General features: G+C 39.3%; 1 protein-coding gene across 1 annotated transcript in view; it reads left to right on the top strand.

The window, feature by feature from the left end:
- itfg1 (integrin alpha FG-GAP repeat containing 1) overlaps positions 1-20230 on the top strand; it is a 170352-nt gene that overhangs the window by 129726 nt on the left and 20396 nt on the right. Inside the window, exon 15 of the mRNA XM_032560744.1 lies at positions 18835-18959. Within this exon, the coding sequence (XP_032416635.1) occupies positions 18835-18959 (125 nt within the window). The remainder of the gene's footprint in view (positions 1-18834; positions 18960-20230) is intronic.

Raw genomic sequence — 20230 nt, 5'->3', positions numbered from 1 at the left:
CACACTTTGCTCAGACGTACATCTGGAGCGATTTTGATCCTTGATATCAACCGTCTGATTTAAAAGTAAACATGCGTCCAACTAGAGACGCTGGACCCCTTTTTGACACACACGAGTTCTGACTGCACACAGCATAAGGGCAAAAGGTCAACATCGAAGAATCAACCACAGCATCCATCTACGTTCCTGCCAACATTCACACCAATAGAGACACACCCAACTTGGCTAGAACTGAACCAGACATTAACCGGCTGGAGTTGATGTCTCGACAATGGAGAAGAGGCTCAACATATGCCACACCACAGTCTGGTCTTTTTTTGTTGGAGGAGAGACTTTGCAGGAGTTCCTTGTCCCTTTCCCATCCCCCACTTTTCCTGGCCCCATCCTGCGCCTCAATTTTAATGCAATAGAAACACTGAGGCGAGGGGAGACTCTGTTTACAGCAAGCAGCGGACTCTACATCACACCACCTGCAGCTCCAATTTTGATGCACGTTAGACATGCAAACCTGCATTGACTGAAAATTGAAAGCAGTGCTGAAGCTCTCTGTATAATTTTACGCATAGTTTGTTCTGAAGTGACCAAAGGAAAAAACAAACATCTGGAGACATTTGCTTTGTTATAAATATCAGTGTATAGTTTTACTATGTTTAGCTGTACCTTTACATGTTTCCGGTTCAGTATTTGAGGATTCACATGATGGAAGTCTGGAGGAATTTTTTTTTAAATCTAATATTCATCGGAAGCTTAATGCTTGATTATTGTTTTAAATGTCTCGTTCAGTATGCAGAAGCTACAAAAAAAATCTGTATTCAGCACATTCTCACTCCAGTGCTTGTATAAACCTCATTATTACACAGAAGAGTCTGAATGACTGTTGCCTTTACAGATGTGAGAGACAGGCATTAACAACCCTTAGCAGTTCATTATCTGCCTTGGTGCTAAAACTTGGTTAGAGGTGTTGAAAGGAGAGAAACAAACGTTTAAGAGAAACAAATGTTCAAAAAGGCAGAATAAAACATGAAAACAAGTAGCATTCATTTGAAGGAAAACTGTACCAGCTAAAATCAATGTTGAGTTCTCTGCAGTCCTTCCAATTAGTCTAATGAGTTTGTGGGATTAGCAGTGGCCCACACACAACACACTTCATATCTAGTAAAATGCAACCACTCATCAAAACTTCCAAAATAAAAAACAAACAAAAAAAACAAATCTCAATTCAAAACCAAGTAAACAGTAAGTGGTACCCAAGTCTCAGACTCTTTCATTGCCAGTTATATGAAGCATAATCTCTAAGCACATAGGGAGGATTTAAAATCTGCAGGTAAGATGGAGGAGTAGGTGGATGGGAGAAATGCATTGGGTTGAAAGCAGAGAAAATCAGGGGGTGTTGAGGAAGGGGCTGGAGGTGTAGAGTGGACGACTGCAGACCAAAAAAAAAGCACTGGAGAGAGAATGAAAGTGGAATATAGGAAACCATGGGAGGCTGGAGTAGCAGAGTGCATAGAGATCAGGGGGGGAAAAGCAAAGAAGAAAGAAAATATCAGAGTGAAGGGAGGGAAAAAACAAAAAGAGGTAACTGTCCCTAGAGATGCTGAGAACGACTATTGATCAGGCTTAGCTAGCTCTTCACTTCCCTGTTCTTCACTCACTCACTCTGCCTTTCTTTTCCCCTTTAACTTCTCACCTGTTAATCTCTCCTCCAGCCTTTCTCAGATACAAAGGAAGGCCAGCAGAATGTTGAACTCTATCTGGGGCTGGTTCTGTTCAGCCCAGTGAACAATAATCTTCTAAACATCGCCGACCGTTAGCAGTTAAAGGGCTTGTATGTTTTCCTACATTCAAATCTTCTGCTTAAGACAGAATAAAAGGATAGCCATTAAGGCCATTTTGTGAAATACAGACCCATTCAATAAACTGGAATATTATTGGAAAATCCCATTTATTTTAGGAACCCTGTCTGTCCCCAAGTGAAGCACATTACATTAATTAATTCCACCGAGATGCAAGTTTGAAAGCCTTTATTTCTGTTAATTGTGATTTTCTGCTTATAGCTAATGAAAGCATGACATTTAAATTTTAAATATTACATCAAACTAATAAAATATACAGTACAGACCAAAGGTTTGGACACACCTTTTAATTCAATGAGTTTCCTTTATTTTCATGACTATTGACATTGTAGATTCACACTGAAGGCATCAAAACTATGAATAACACATGTGGAAATATGCACTAAACAAAAAAATGTAAAACAACTGAAAATAGCCCTTATATTCTAGTTTCTTCAAAGTAGCAACCTTTTGCTGTGATTACTGCTTTGCACACACTCTGCATTTTCTTGATGAGCTTCAAGAGGTAGTCACCTGAAATGGTTTTCACTTCATAGGTGTGCCCTGTCAGGTTAATAAGTGGGATTTCTTGCCTTATAAATAGTCATGAAAATAAAGAAAACCCATTGAATTAGAAGGGTGTGTCCAAACTTTTGGTCTGTACTGTATATGTTTTAAAAATAAAACAAAACAGAAATGTGGGCTTAATAAAAAGTATATTTAATCCCCGCTTAAAGGTTATTTCCAAAAGATATCTTAATTTGACAAATAAGACTTTTCGGGATGTATAGTTTTAATTTATTGAGTGCAGCATTCCAAAATGTCGGACTGCTTTTAATAAAACTGCCTTCTCTTTTGGCACAATGAGTCATTGGTTTGCAAAATGAGATTATAACCCGTTCTAGTAATAAAATGTTTGCACACTTGACAAAAATACGGCGGTTAAATAAGCAGATTGGTACTCGTTATTGACGAAGGCAAAGAAATGGTTTTATGAATTGCCTGTTGGTTTGTAGTTTGGTTTTAGTGAGATCTGAATAGTTATTAGTTTGGATTGAGTTAGCTGCAGCTCATTATGAGCATCATTGTAATATAGCCAGTGATATTTAACTTAAACCGCTCCAGTGCCATCCCTTCATTTCTTTGAGTCATAGCAATCACGTGGATGATTGTCCATTTTCCTCTGTAAAAAAAAGAGACTTACAATTTTCTAAGTGCAAGAACTTGTTCAGTGGCTCGTTGTTGTGTGCTGCCAGCCTATTAAAAAGGGCTTCGGTGTTAGGTGTTGTTAGGTGCGTGTGATTTTTGTTTTCAGAAAGCATTTCCAGCCTCTTTCAGGCTGCGTACTTCTGCTGCTCTTTCTGCTTCATGGCTTTTGTGTGGATCCCATTAAGACTGCAGGCATGTTACGCGGACATCTCCGATCCAGAGCTAGAGTTGTTTGTTAGCTTCTACCTTTTTTCAAGCCTGATATGAGATGAGCGTTGGAAAGGAAAAAAAATCTAACTTTTTGGCCCAACTTTTATTTTATTTTTTTATTATTTAACATAAAAGGGTATATAATTTATTGTGCAACGGCTGCTTTCAGACTTGCTACAAAGTCTAGCCTTTTAGTTCAGAATTAATACATATTTATATCAAAAGCATAAATATCATAAAGGTATTTAGATTCACTCCCACTTTCAGGATAAGCTCTGAGATTTATTTTACAGTGTAGCTTACCTTTTTTTCCTCTCCCTGTCTCTTCTGCTTCAACAATTGCCATTTTTCTTCATTTAGTTCAATTTCTTCATTCAGATCTGGTTACTATGGAGACCATCGTAGTACAATGAACTCGTTGTCAAGTTGATGAAGCCAGTTTGAAATAATTTGAGGCAAAACGGATACTCTCATGTTGTTTCCACCAAACTCTGACCCCCATCGTCTGTTGCAGCAGAAGTTTACTCTTTCCTGACCAGGAATCTTGTTTCTAATCTAGTATGGGCCGAGATTAGATTTTAGCCTCAGTGTCCCGTTTTAAGACGGCAGGAGAGTCACCCGGTGTGGTCCTCTGCTGCTGTGGCCCATCTGCCTCACGGTTTTAATGCTCTGTGCGTTCAGAGGTTATATTTCACATACCGACCTTCACATTAATTAGGCTTTTTCATCCAGCAGCTGCTGTTTACTGGGTTTCTTCATATTTTTCCGACCCTTCTCGGTAAACGTAGATCAGCAGATTGTGGAAAAACTCAACTCAGCTGGTACCAACATACTGTGCCACGATCAAAGTCATTTAAATCCTCTTTTGGACTCATTATGATGTGTGCTTTCAACTTCATCAGGTTGCCTTAGATAGATAATTGAGTCGCTGCCATGTGACAGGCTGGTTATGAAGCAATTGCATAGCAATAGCTAATAAAGTGGAGTTTATGTAAACAAGAGCATAATATCCCCATCACATTTACCTGTATCTGCCTTTCGTTTTAATAAAATGATGTGAAGCTTTAGATGAATAATGTTCCAGCATTAACTTCCTATTCATATTACACTGTCGACAATTACAAATTAGATGTTGTAGTACAGCACATTAGTGGTGGGAGATTAATCCTATTTTTTTTTATCTACATCTCATTAAACATGACAAACATAGGGGAGCATATTACATGGTTCCACCACGAGACGCAAGTAAAACGGCTGATCTTAGCCGCCACTGCTAACTGACGCTAACTGGAACACTCATTACAACCTTTACCGGAAAGGTTGTAATAACCCGCATACATGACTACAACACTCATATAAGGTGATTATTAACATCATTTCATATTGTAAAATAACTGCTGCAGTTCATGAAAAGTCACTGACATGGAATTACGTTCGTGTGACCGTGTTTTTTCCGCTGAGTCATAACTGGCTAGCTAGGGAGGTAGCTAGATAGCTAGCTAGCGAGTTAGCTAATTACACAGTTCTAGATATAAATAGACTTTATAAAAACATAGCAGAGAAACAACAAACCACTAAGAAGGATTATGTTTTAGTTACAGATGAAGTGAGAGATTTTGAACTCATTAGCTGGTGAATTAGGTTAGTTGTTTGCTAGTTCTCTCTGCACTAATAAAGATTATAAGTCACCCGAGGAGACTCCATGCTCTTAGTGTCTACAACCTTAATTTACCTGATAGTCAGCTGGTCATTTTGGCCACTCAGACTGTGCATAACACTGAGCTTTAATCCACAGATAAGTATGAGGGTAGAGGGGGAAATGAAACAAAATGAGACAGTGGCATCTCATCATAAATAACATACCCTGTCCTGAATTGAATGCCCAACAAGGACCCATAGGAAGCATTAAACACAGTTGAAAAATGTGACGAAACTTGATCTGTCACAACCAGTTTTTCTTTTTCGGCCTAAACCTACAGATGTATGTCACAAGTGTGACATCGGAGCAGCTCAGAAAAGCTTTTATTCTCCAGTGAGGCAGATGCTGCAAACAGAACGCTGTTTTTGTGGGTTGCAAACTTTCCGTTTTGGTCTCATTCTGTCAAAACCGTTTGAAATAAAACGAGGGATAAGACAAAAACAATATTTGCTTAGCGTTTTACTCAAACGAACTTCAGCCTCCCAGTGAATATATTCTACATTTGTGTGGATCTCTTTTGTGTGAGGATATTATTTCACTCCGGATTTTCCCATCCAACTGAGGCCCGAGTCATTACTGGGTGTAAAACTCTATATAACAATGCATAATTGATGAGAAGCAAGCAATGCATAGATAAGGACACGCCATGCTGATAATTAGAAAAGAAATGTGGGAAAAGGGGGTGTTTGAAGATTGTTTTTCTCCTGCAGTGCAGTTAATATTTTACACATGATGCAATGAAACACACTTGTGTGGCTGGGTGAGACTATTACCTGCCTTTGGCTGTGTGACTTTTAAAGAGTTATTTTTATCAAAATTTCTTTTCAAAATGCCACATCTGATTTTTTTTTTTCTTATTTTTGTGGTTGTTTTATTTATTTCAAAAGGGACAATGCACATATCATAGAGTTAGCCATAGAGGCTAGTTTTCATCTCTAGGTACAATCAATATAAACACAATAGTGCAATACAGGCAACTTAAATAGCATCTTCCAATAAATAGGATAATACTGATAAATAAAAACCATTTTTTATCTTAAAGTTACACGTTTAAAAAGAATAAAAAGCCGTTTATCACAAAGGTTCATCAAAATACAAACTATACATTAAAAAAGAATAAAACTAAGAATCACGTGATCAGTGCCTGCATGTTTGATGATGTTGGAGTCAAAGGTGTAAGTTAGAAGAAAATGAATTACAAGACGTTTTGGCAGATCTGGTGGCATTAAAAAGATGCTGCGAACACAGAAATTCAACTCCAGTTCTTGCAGACCTATACGATTTCTTTTCTCACACAGAGCGATCTGGTGTGATGGCGGCGATCTGCTGTTCCCGCGTGTCGTTCCGGTCGCAGGTGTTTACATGCCTCACTGCCGTGGTGTTTAAGAGGCGGTGCGAAGCGGGACAGAGCAGCCATGAAGCCCAATGGGTCCTTTAGCTGAATCACATCACACACGCACCCCCGCCCGCACGCACACATTTTTATCTCGCAGTCAGTTTTCAGATTTTGGCATCATTGCTCTGGCACTGAAGGGGCCTCTTCTGGCGAGGCGCTCTGTGTGTTCATATGCACTTCTGTCCCTCTCGGCTCCTCCCTATATCTCGGCAATTTGCTCCCTTTATCGCCATCAGGGGAGCAAATGGTTTCTATAGCGACAGGCAATAGGAATTTCTGGGGGGTTTTTTCTGGGGTTTTTTTTTTTGTAGTTTTGAAGCTCTTGGGAGTGAAAGCAAGCTCGTCAGTGTTTCTGCACCACAAGTCAGCCAAGCTTATGACTACACTGTCATCATGGATCAATTTAGGGGATTACGATGGGATTTTATTCTATTATTATCCTATATTACATATTTTTTGTCCTTTAATATATATATATCTATATATGCTAATAGGTATATATATATATAAATTCCCTTTTATTTGCAGTCTCTCACATCTCCTATTGTCTCACACGACCACACACATAGCTTAGCTTCAGACTGCTAGGCGTGACATTGTTTCGCTGCCTCCCAGCCAGAGGTGGGAAAGCCTCTAGACGGAATATGAAGACATGCGTCAGAAGAACTCGGCAGATGGACACACACTTTCACACGCATTAACATGTTGTGACTTCCTCAGAGGCATCAGTCTTCTCGCTCTGTTTTGATTTTCAGTTTCTCTTCTTTTTTTTCTGTTTTGTCGTCTGGTTCCTACGAGGAATAAAAGTTTGCTAGTTTAATTATTCAGTTTGCATCCTGCCACTACTTGATTTAGCTATTCTGTTCTGTTCTTTATGGGTAAATAAGAAGGAAACCTGGTGAAATACTTTCAGTTTTGAATTCCAATGACTAAATGTTGCAGCCAAACAGTTTTAAGAAAAGGCGGGAAATTGACCGAGTCTGTGATGTTCACAGGAAAATAATGTAGGAACTCCATATACGGTATTCAGTTGTGAGGCTAAAACAAGATCAATAAAGTTCGATCATGCACACATGAAATCATTTCATGAACAAACAATGTTTTAAATGAATTTTAGCTTAAAGTTATCAGAGGCTTATTGACTGTAGCTGAAAAAACACTAATACTAGCAGAGTCTGAGCCACTGAAGTAACATTATCAGGATTGGTTTTGGTATTGACATAAAGATGGTAACTGGAGTCTTTTCAGTCTTCTCTTCCATGTGTGCGCTACTGAATGGAGACTTCATCCTGACTGAAGTTCTATAAAACAATCTTTGTCTCACAAGCCACAAACCGCAGCTCTGACAGATGTCATCTTCTGTGAAAGGCTGCATTTGTTGTTGTTCTTCTTGCTGTGTTTTTTGGGTTTTTTGTTGTTGTTTTTTTTTTACCTATGGAGGTTTCTGGATGATTCCCCCAAACAATGGTTTTATAACAATCTGTTCATGTTAGCTGAATCTTCTGTCGATTGACTTCATAAATGTCTCTCTAAATGTACTCTATTATAACTTCAGGGGGTGGTAAAACAAGCTAAAATCCATTTACCTCTGGTGGTTAAATTGCAACATTTTTACCATTTAGACTTGATAACAGAAGTTGTGAATACAGATTTGTATAATTTTCTAATATTCTTGCAATCCTCTCACTGAGAGCGACAAGAAGAGTCGTCTCCAAAACACAAACTGAGCTGTGTTTGGTGGGAGTGGAAACTTTTCACATAGCAGTTAACAAGTCTTTAGCTATTAGCTTGACTGTATTTTTGCAAAATAGAATAGAATAGAATATACCTTAATGCTCCCCAAGGGGAAATTGTTTATTTGTTGACAAGTTACTCCATCCAATGTGTTAAATAGTAATAAATACAAATATAACCGTATAATTTTTTTTCAAATATGTATAAATCTAAGTGTGCTATTGTAAGTAATTTAAATATGACTAAATATAAAATGATCCATACAATAAAATAATAAGCCTGCACATGGAAACATGCTGATCTATAAGTAAATGTATAAACGAGTCCAGAGGAAACCTAGATATAGAGACATTCAGAGGAAAAAAACCCCTTAAATTAAAAATAGAACCACACTCAACGTAGGTGATATGTTTGCTTTATTAATTGGCAAAATAATTTATAGTATTTTTGCAAGTTAAATTAAATACAGATTGGGTCAACCAGGCATTCTGGGCCACTCACAGTTTTTGATTTAAAAACAAGTAAAAGTTTTTTGGGGGTTTTTTAAGTGCAAAAGTGCTGCTGGTCCTTTGACAGAAATATTTACTGAAATCAACAGAAAGTAAATGAATCACAGATAATCCTTTCTTAGGCAGCAAAGCATATTTACTCGACCTTTATTAGATTTTTTTTTTTTTTGGATGTTGAAGCACATGATTCGGTTGATGAAACGTTCTGAAAAATGTCGTTTGCTAAATGTTCAGTGTTCACAGTAAACGATACATGACAGTTTCGTAGGCAGACCATATTTACTTCAGTTATTAAACATCCGAGACCTGACTTGGACTTCCAATAACATTTGTAATAGCAAAGCTCAGGCAAAGTTTCACTAATAAAGATACAGATTTGTGCCACGATGTAAAACTGATGATAAACTATCTGCATGCAAACTGTAATTTAGAACAAGAGGGCATCATCTGTCCACTTACTGCTAATATTAAATCTTTCATTGCGAACTTTAGCAGTACAGCTGCAAAAGTGTCATGATAAAATTTGAACTCGTAAATGTAGGAAGAGTTTCATAAACATGGACCTCAGCTGCCATCTGTTGCGACTCGCCTGACCTTTAACAACACTGAGCCAAAGCTGCAGGTGTAGCAAGCTCTTTGTTTGTTATTAATGATCATCATTTGGAACAGAGGACGCTGAATCTGTTTGAAATAATAATAGGGTATGAAGGTCAGCACTGCACGTTGATATGATTAAAATATTTGACTTATCCTGAGCAATGTAACTGATCAAAAAAAAAACTGATGACATTTTCTCAGCTACATATTGTTACGCCACATTGTTGTTTGATTTTTTTTTTTAATTTAACCAAGTGAGTTAACAAATTCTTATTTGCATTAATGCCACAATATGTGGCTGGACAGTGGCGCAGTTGGTACCACTGTTGCCTTGCAGCAAGAAGGTCCTGGGTTCGATTCCCGGCCCGGGGTCTTTCTGCATGGAGTTTGCATGTTCTCCCTGTGCATGCGTGGGTTCTCTCCGGGTACTCCGGCTTCCTCCCACAGTCCAAAAACATGACTGTCAGGTTAATTGGTCTCTCTAAATTCTCCCTAGGGTTGTGTGTCCTGTCTGTCTCTGTGTTGCCCTGCGACAGAATGGCGACCTGTCCAGGGTGACCCCGCCTCTCGCCCAGAACGTTAGCTGGAGGTAGACACCAGCACCTCCCGACCTCTCTAGGGACAAGGGAGTTAGAAAATGGATGGATGGATGGCCACAGTATGTAAAAATATAATAAAATCAGGGTCTAATAAAACATCACTCAAAGCACATAAAGTAACAGTCGACACAAAATGTAATAAAATGTTTGAATTTTGAATCGTTTCGAATGACGTAGGTTAATACTGAGGATCTGCCTGTGAGTCTGAAAAGGTAAATGACCTGAAGCTCAGCAACGTTTTGATTTAAATGTGATTAGGAGCTACAACATGATCGTTATTAGAAATATAATGATTAGACTGTGATTGTTTGTCACATAATGCATCATATTATCACATAATCATTTCTAAAAAAAAAAAAAAGAACAACCTCTGAATTTTGGAATAATCGCCGCAAAATGTAATCACTTTATTAAATATGTGGCAGAAAATACTGTAAAATGTGTTCAAGGTTTTTATTCAATTTTTTGTTTAATGCGTTTTTAATGATGTTTTGGCAACACTTTATTTGAAAGGGTGTGCATAAGACTGACATGACATTGTCATAAACATGAAATAACACCAGTTATGAACATGAAGGAGTTTTCATGAATGTTTAAGCTGTTGTTACGAAGCATCACTCAGCATATAACGACGCTTTCAATGCAAAGTTGACGCTTTTAATGCACTTTTAATACAACTTTGCATTAGAAGTCATTATTTACTGAATGACACTTTGACAACAGTCAAACATTTATGACAGTGTCATGTCAGTCTCATTCACACCCCTCCAAATAAAGCGTTATCAATATTTAATTACATTTTGAAGTGATGTTATCACTTACTGCGGCATCACATGTCTGTCCACCTAGCTACATTTTAGCTTTTGTCAATTATATGTTAAAGCTTTAATAGTCGTGTAGCGAAAGATGTTTTTCTAATCTGTGCGTTTCATCCATCCAACAACTTAGTAAGTGGCAGATTGCGTTCGGTAACAGGTTTCTAAGAGAGGAGCCGTATTTAACTTCTTCTTGTTTGGTTTTACAATCCAACAGTAGATCATGCAGCCCACAGAAGTGTGTGCATGCGCGCGTGTGTGGGCCTGTGCGTGTGTGTGAAGTTCTTCCACAAAAGCAGCTTGCTGGTGCAGATTTGGAGTTTTCTCATTGTCTTCAGAGAGATGAACTGGAGGCTGTCAATCATGTGTGCACGGTGGGAGTCTCTGCCAAGGCCTCCGCTGGCTCTGCTTTAGCGATGTAGGACACACAAACCCCAATCTTCCTGGCAGACAAACAAATACACACAAAACACAGACACTGTCACACTCTGCGCTCCGAATAATACCCTCTGCCAGCCTCCCTATGTTGTGAAATGGCTTTCCTCCAACCACGGCTATGTTTGTTATCCAGTCTACTCAAACACACACTCGCTCGGCACTAAGCAGACGCTGAGCCAGGCTCCCTGCCTGCAACGTAACCCTGCTTGATCCTGCCTCTAAGCACACACAGACACACACTCATCCACTCCACCCTGCTGAGTGGCCGGCTGCAAGCTATCCACCTCTTGCCACCTTACCGGGGTAAGCAGTCTGTCAAAAACATCAAACCAGGCTTTACTTGAAGGTCCAATCCCCCTCACAAATCCTCTTCAGCACTTTTGAGTCTAATTGGATCTTTCTGAATCATCTTTTTCCGTCTAATTTCAGTGTTTCGGAACGTTTTTTTGATGATTTCTCCATAAATGCTGGGTTGTCTGTGTTCCACTTTGACGTATACAGAACTTTCACGGTTTTGTCAGCAGTATTTACATGTCGGATTCGTTCGCCAGACTTTTGGTGCTGACAGATAATTTGTTTCGCTCGAAGGGTCTGAATGGAACTCCAGATAAAGCTCCGATCTCAGTGGTTTTACACTTGATTAAACTTTTCTCCTGGGTTAATTTAAAGGTCCAGTGTGTAGCATGTAGTGACATCTTCACCGCAAATTGCATACATCTTACTCCCAAACTGTGGTGACCTCGGTTAATGAAGTATCATGGCCGACTCAAGTGCACATTGGGGTACATTCTCGTTCTGACGTTCCAAAGACATCCATGTTTAAATCAATGACATGCTACTCAACTTTATTTATATAGTACTTCACATGACAAAAGCAAACAGGTCATAAATGCATGAAACATTAAAGATTCGAATATAAGCTGGGAAAAGAAATTGCTTGTAGAAGACAAATAAAATTTGAAATTTTGAAATACATATAAAAGGCAAATTCGGTACAGTTATTCATCAGGAAATTTTGGCAACATCTTAGGACAATACTTTTTTATGACGTTATTGAGAATAAGATGTTTACTGTTTTTAGCACATAGGTGATAAGAAGAAAATAAAGATTGATGATTTTCCAGGGAGCCATAGAGGGATGCCAAACAGCATACAGATACTAACTATTACTCTATTTTGTTTTTACGTGGGTTATGAGCTACTCTTCAATTTTCATATTTATTGGAAAGGACGCCTGCTCTGATATAATAGATAAAAATTTACTTTTGTTTTTAAAATCTGAAAATAGAAATAAAATTTGGCTAAATTCCCTTAATTGTCAAAGCCATTTGTTGCTCTAGACACATTTTTCTTTGTTGTAGTTGTGGTAAAAGTGGCTCTTTGAATTGAGAAAAGCTGCTGACCCTGAGACTTCACAATCTTCACTGATGTTGAAAAAGTTTGGAGTTCATGCTTAGACTGATTTCAGCAGATTTTTTGCTTCGCTACAGAAAGGCTGAGGATCACACACTTATCAACTACACCAGCTGAAGGATCATAGAGTAGAGGATTGGCCAAACAAAGTTAAGCCAACTAAACGCATCAAACTCATGAAAAGTGTCAGAAGGACGACAGCTGAGAGAGTGAAACTTAGGAGTTAGAGGCGGTAATATGCAAATTTAAAGAGACTGTCTCTTTTTCAGCCCTCCCTAAAATGATCAAGAAGCTGTTTAAAATGCTTTATGCATCTCTGACAGACTGCTGGTGTTAGATACATTTTATCATTAGTATGTTACTCATTACAATTTTCAAACTTTACTTTGTGTGCTTCCAGTTAACTTTAAATCTCATGCTGTGCTGAAATTAAACAGATTTTTTGGGGGGGATAAATTCATTTCTTTAGTCATCATGACTACTGAACTTAATAGGATGATAAGAAACCAAATTTTATCTCTCTTTTGTTGCTCATCAAGCATTCTCCCAATGCTCTTTAAGGATTAGGAAATTGCCCGATGCCATTTAATAAAAAGTAAAAATCAGTTTCTGTTCTGTTGCCCACTCAGATAAATGTCAGGCACCCTGGGTTTCAGCTTTATTGCTTGTTGGAAGCCTGGTCTTTGTACAGCCCTCAACATGTCAGTGTTTATGAAACCGTACCTAGTTCTCTGTGGAAATGGCCAATATTTCTGTCTCTTTCCTGTTTCTGTCATGGGGATATGCAATTCAGGCAATTATGCCACCCTTCCGCTGCAACACAGCGAAGCACTGAAAAGCTGCGAAGGCAGACACAGTCCAAACAAGCAGAAATTTTTAGCCATAAAAAGAAACGTCCAATGAAAAGCTTTTTGGGGGAAAGTTCAAAAAGTCAATGATTACTACTGAGCTGTCATGCTGCCTCTAGCCAAACAGAAATAAAGCTCTTACACCAAACCAGTCCATCTCAATAATTGAAGGCATCACTGGACGTTCATTTACTTCAGTAATTCAATTCAAAAAGTAAACTTGTTTATTAGATGGATATTTTATTTGGTTATTTGTGTTTCATTGGCTGCTTATGTGTTCCAGCCAATGAAAAGCTAAAATTTGGTTTCTTGGTTGAGTGATAGTAAAAGGTGCAGTTGGAAAAGATGCACATTCAAAATCAATAATAGCACTTTTTAAATAAAATAGAGTGAAATCCTTTCAAGAGGTACGGGGGGATTTTACGATGTGTGGACTTCAGCAGGAGTCAGAAGCCATTTTCACAAAACATTTCCATCATAAGCCCACCAAGACAAGCCACCTTTACGCTGTCTCTGGTCCTTCATAAATCACAAGTGAAGTTGTTGATATCCCACACTGCTACATTTATCAAAAAACAAGCCAGCAGTGCAGGACGGCTCTCTTTTGCCCCACACCATTCTTTTCAAAACACTAAAAATGAAAATAAAAATCAAAGTGGCAATCTTGTTGGCCGAGCAAATGCTTCAGATTTAAATGATATTTCTCAAAATCTTCTACTTTTGGCAGAAATTATTCTGGGGGTTTGGATTTTAAATCCTGTGGTTAGGTGATCACACAGACTTCATCACTCCCTCGACCCACAAAGCTAACCCTGCACTCTGCAGCGCTGCCAGTGTTTGGCTCTGACTACCTTGCTTGGCAAGTAAGAAAGGAACAGATAAAGGTTGACTTCTACCCCTGTGCTGCATCTGTCTTTTCACAACAACAAAAAAATGGAGTAGGCAAAAGGCACTTTAATCCCACCTCGAAGTGTTTTTGTGAAAGCGGCTAAAGCTTGAAGAGAAATCACACAGTGTTATCCAAGACATGGGCTGCAGTCGTTGTGTTAAGCTGCTCCTAAATCAGTGACAGCGTCAGAAACATCTCACCGTGTCAAAAGAGAGAAAGGAATAGACTGTGACTAAGTGGTCCAAACTCCTCTTCTCATATGAAAGTAAATTTTTCATTTCATTCAGAAATCAAATCATCCAGAAAGTGTGAAAGAAGACTGTAGACCAGTGGTTTCATAGTGCAGTCCAAGAGGGCCAGAGTCCCTTTAACTTTTAGATGTGTCCCTTGTCCTACACACTTGAATTAAGCCTTTATCAAATCAAGAGGACTCCAAAGCCCTTCACACTACATTCACCCTTTCACACACACATTCACAGTGGATAGCAGCCACAGCTTCCTGGGGCTGCCATGAGCCACCTGACCCTTTGACCGCCACAAGCAGGCAAGATGAGTGAAGTGTCTTGCCCAATGACGCAACGAAAGAGATGAATGGAGTGGGGAATGAACTGGCAACTCATCGATTGCAGGGCAAACTACCATCACCATCATCCAGTCAAACTCTTCAGAGCTCTGCTAACAAGCTGATATTGGACCCCGTTGTGCTGATGCAGAGAGACATCTAAGAGGTTCAGGACATTGGCCCTTGAGGACTGAAGTTTGAGACCACTGCTGTAGAGGCGCAGAATCCAATTGCTTGAAGTCCAGAGTCAGTGATGACTTGGGAATCATGCCATTGGCTGGTGTTGGTCGTCAATACAGCGGTTTACTTGGGAAGTCCTTAATGCTTCCATCTGCTGAGGATCTTTACAGAGATGCTGACATTATTCCTCTGCTTGGTACCTGTCCACTTTGACCAAGGTACCAAAAGCTGGTTCAGTGACCATGGTGTGACTGTCGTTGATTAGCCTGTAAACTGGTCTGAGCTGATTTTAGAAAGTCTTTATGTGCTGTTGTCAAGGGGAAGATGAGACACCAGATCCAACAACTAAGTCAAGGACACTCGACTGCCAAAGCAACCTGGGTTGGGAGGCACTGAGTGACTTAGTCAGGAAAGAACATACACCATGTTCAGAGCAAGTAGTCCTCGACGTGGTTGTTCACGGTTTTGGTTTCATGTTTTCCCCTTCTCTCTCTCCACCACCTTTCCTGTCTGTTTGCTGTTCAATAATGGCTACAAGTGGTTAAAAATCAAAATTTCTATTACGTCTCAGCAGAAGCAAAGGCTGATCTCCATCCCATGCCTCACTGATGCAATAATTCATGCAAAAGGAAACTTGGCCAAGTACTGAGTGCAGATACTCTACAGGAAATGGATGTTTCAGTAGATGCAGTTCTTTTAAATTAAAGTCCTGAGAAACCAAATTTTGGGTTGTAATAAGCTGTGAAGCGTAGCCTCTTTACTGTCACTCTGAAAAATGTTAGTCCAAGAGGACACTGTTGGATAAATCTATAATATATGGCATGGACTTCATTTTTGAGCTAAATTACTCATATAAGTACATTTTTTGATGTTGCTGATTTTTTTTGTATATAGTTTTGTTAATGATGCACTACAAATGTATGCCTACTTTCCGCTGGTTAGGTTTGCCTCCACTTAAGTAACACACCAGGGGCAAAAACTAAGACCTTCAAAGACCGAGGTGGACTCGCATGGTCCGAATTCAGTTGACCCAAAATGAAAGCAACCTCTCTTTTTCTTCTTCATCTAAACTGAGGCTAAGCATAGATTAGAAACCTATCTGTTGTTCTCCCCCGTGGTCTGCAATACGCAGTCTATCCACATTAGTTCTGATCACTGGCTGCCTCCAGGCTTTCTCCTCTTCCACCCTTCCTTCTCTCCTTCCCTCTCTTTGTTTACCACATAGAGGTTGATTTATGTCGGCTGCACTTGGCAGAGTTGGGTGGCGTGGGCGAGATACAGCAGCTGAAGTGGAGCGAGAGAGGAGACGGCGAGGAGGGATGAAAAGAGGGAGAAGCAAAAGGCCAAATCGGAGTGATGTAGCAGGGGTAACATGGAGAGATAAGGACAGGCTGAAAGAGGAGAACTAAATGCAGAAGGCTTGGCGAGAACAGAGAGAACGGGAGGTGGGGGCGGGATGGAAAGAGGTGTGCCAGCCTCAGGTGTCTCCTGCTGATTTGTATCCTTCATGATGCGTCTCTACGTCAGAATCCAGGGTCTCTCGTTTGGTTCTCATCCGTCTCATTACGTAAAATCATGTAAGACGTAAATAGAGGACGATTATTTAGAGCAAAACTTTCTCTTTTTTTTCATATTGTTCAGCTAGATTGGATGTTTGTTGCACTGTAAGACAGTCGCCCTTAACATCAAAACATGATTATGAAACATCAGATCGGGATCTCAGCTTTTTTGTTTCCAGGTATTTATATCTCACTTTGTTGCACAACGTCGTGTTTCGTAGCTGAAAGCATTTTAGGAGCACGAGGGAGACGAAAGGGAGAGATCCTGTTGAAACCAGATATTTACATACACAGAATAAAAAGATGCAAACACATTTTTTATCTCAACGTCGGAAGTTAAATCAGACCAAACATTTTTTGTTTTATCTTAGTTAGAATTACCAACATTATTTTTTAGAAGTTATTTTGCAGCTTTTCTCGAATTCAAAGGTTATACATGCGTTTTGCTGAGCACCAGGGACAATGTCTTTTAAAATGTATGACTTGGGTCGGAGCGTTTGGGATGACAATTGATCTGAAGGAAGGAAAACGTAACATCAAGAAAGGAAAGTTGCACAGAGAGTGAATGACTGCTGTTGAATGAGATCCATTTCCACATTGATCAGCTCCTCTCAGCTCCGTGGGGAACAGTTTGATTGATACACTGCCTTGTAGATGTATTTAAACCCCTTGACCTTTTTCTCATTTTCTCACATTGTAGCTACAAGCTGCTATTCCCTCTTTTGGGATTTGATTTGACAGACCAACACAGAGCAGCACATCATCAGGAAGTGGCAGGAAAGAGAGACGTCGTTTCCAGTTATTTCGGGGGTCGTTTCTTTTACTATTTTTGGATATTTCCCTGCCAGCTTTCCACATCTAGAAGCCAACATGTTTGTTTGTTCTATGAAAATTGATTGGATGGAGAGCATATGTGAGCAGACTTTTTCAATACTTTACACAGATTGTCAATGTGATTCGGGGGCGGCTAGCGTACCGTTGAGTGTTGGAAGGGGGGGCGGATAGACAGAGTATTGCAAGAAGGGGGAGGAGGTCTGACTGTACACTAACCCCCCTGGTCCCCCTAGATATGCTATTTTATTTATGTAATTATAAGTAATTTCCACTATCAGTGATGTTGTCCAAGTGTGCCATTTGGAGGCTCCAAATGGCACACTTGGACAACCCCTGTACCTCCTCAAATATAAACATGTCCAAAATGACATTTCTTTTTTGTGCTATTTTGATCAATCTTGAAATCCACTAGCAGAATACTTTATTCTGCAGATTTATTGTATTTCCCAATCCATACATTCAACACTCAATGTACATTTTCAAGAAATAAAAATGAAAAATCTGGGTGAAGCAAAATTTTTCAGTTTTTATTTTTTTGTGTTACAAACGTAATAGCTACAAACTACTTACAGTTGAAGTATTTTTGACTGCAAAAATAGAAAATTTAGCTTGTCATCTTCATAAAGAGACCAGAACTTTTGCATGTTCTCCAAATTGTTCAAGAACAGCAGCTGGTTTAATTTGGGTATACCTTTTCAGGCCTCATTGAAGAGAAAATTAATAATTTAATGTTCACTTCAGACTTAATGCGTGTGCACATTTTTATCTTTAAAGCAAATTTATTTAACCTAAAAAGTATCTTTCCAAAAACAGGGTCTTTATAGGCTTTGTCCCCACAAGAGTCAAGCATTAGATTTCTAGCATTACTAGTGTGTGATTTAGCTCTTCCATTCGGTCACCGCAGCTAATAAAACATTTTGCTGTCAAATCAGACACAAAAGAAACACTCCACTCTCATTAACTCACTCTTACATGCATTTATACTGTACAGGCTTTAAGCACTGTAAAGCCAGATGCAGTTCAGAGGATTATTGAAGCAGAAACATGGCAGTTAACTTAACTATGCATGAACATACAATATAATACTCATTACAATACTCATTTAAAAACAGTGCGTGCGTGGGCGGGGGTGGGCGTGTTGGGGTGTGTGTGTGTGTGTGCTGGAATGTTGCTATTTAACTTTAGTTTATTTTCCAACAATTCAGAAACAGACTGGAGAGCAGAGCAAGTTAATAATTCATGGTGGCCATGGAAACACAAATAACAAATTCCATCTGTTAAAAAGCCGCTCAGCTATTTCATTAAATGAGAAAAAAATGTTGTTTTTTTTTTCTCCGTGGTTCCAGTAGGTTAAAATCAGACAATTGCAGAGTCTGCATGACTCACCGTCTTTCAATAGACGCCTGCAGCACCTGTGAGGAGAATTCATCCCAGCCGCTGCTTCACGGGTTTCTAAAAGGAACCGCATAAAAATCTACAACTCTTGCTTCTCTCTCTGTGTTTCCCTGCAGCTGGTCAGCTGAGCCAGTCGGCTCATTTCTCCCTGCAGCTGCCCTACACTGTGCTGGGCCTCGGACGCAGCGCCAACTTTCTGGACCACCTCTTCGTTGGCATTCCCAGGAAGCCTGGAGAAACGGTGAGGATGTTTAAAGACACAATGGAGGCTGGGGAGCTGAGAGGGGGAAGACAAATACAGGCTGCGTAGTTGAACAGATTATCGTCTGTGATTGAGCAGAAAAAAAACCCCGTAAAGATAAAAAAAAACAAAAAAGCTCCAAAAACATCAGATTTAAACGCCTAGGTGCAAGTTTCAATGTAACACGAAAGCTGAAGTTAAAACTCCAAATTGAGTTATTTCTGAAGAGCCTGTGTCCCTTTTGAGCGCTGCGTGCCATGCGTGTCTCTGCCACTTTATGTCTCTGCATTGAGTTCTGTGTGAGGGGGGAGAAACAGCCGCGGGGCGGCGATAACCGGAGCCAAAAAGCTGTCCAAGAAAATATCAGCTCATAGAATAATTCATGAAAACATTTAGCATTTCAAAGTCACAGGCGGAGAGCAGAAGTTTTTGTTTCCGAACTCAGCTTTTTTATGTCAAGGAGCTGGATGTTAGATTTTTTCATAAAATAATAAAAACAATCAAAACGTCTTTCTGTTTATTTACTTGCTACGCAGAGCAGAAACAGCTGAATCTATCAGAACAGTCTGAATTTTCTGCCATCATTTAAAGCTTGGTCCACATTTTCTTTTGCAGCTGTTTATGCAGAGATGTGATGCCTTGTATCAGCTGTCAGGAAATGTGTTCAAACAAGATGTCTGCTAATGAGAGCAGCTCATTAGATAATGTGAGAAAGGTGCCATGCCCACATCTTTTAAACGCTAAGTGTGTGTGTATGTGTGTGTAACAGCTGGACCCAGTTTAAATCGCAGCAACAATCCGTATGGATTTCTTTCCAGTCTTCCATTTCTGATATCAATTTATGGATTATTTTCCTAAACCCTCACATTTTCACATTATTTACCTTCGCTTCTTCTCCTTAAGGAGCACCGGCGACGTATTTTCACTAGTCATAAGCTGTGTTTGGCCACATCTTTGGAAGAGGCACGTTTTCTGCCTCCGCCTCATTCCAGGTGTTAAAAGGTTTACTTTCAAGAGTTTAATTTGTATTTTAAAAGAAAAAAATACAAATTATTTTTTTGTATAAAAAAATAATTTGAACTGAAATATATTTAGACACATTGAGGGAGATGGATAATACAGGAGACGTGGAACGTTTTCCAGATCTAAACATGAAATTGTTTGATAACCTTTAGGGAAAATCACCGCTTTGCAGTATTTTAAGAAAGCAAAACCAAAATGATCTCATTTTATGTACTTAAAACAGAAAAGCAATAATTATTCAAAAGTCC

Source organism: Xiphophorus hellerii, chromosome 4 (assembly GCF_003331165.1).
Source record: "Xiphophorus hellerii strain 12219 chromosome 4, Xiphophorus_hellerii-4.1, whole genome shotgun sequence".
Classification (NCBI taxonomy): Eukaryota; Metazoa; Chordata; class Actinopteri; order Cyprinodontiformes; family Poeciliidae; genus Xiphophorus; species Xiphophorus hellerii.
Note: the sequence above shows the minus strand (reverse complement) of the source record. Positions and strands in the feature narration are given on the sequence as shown.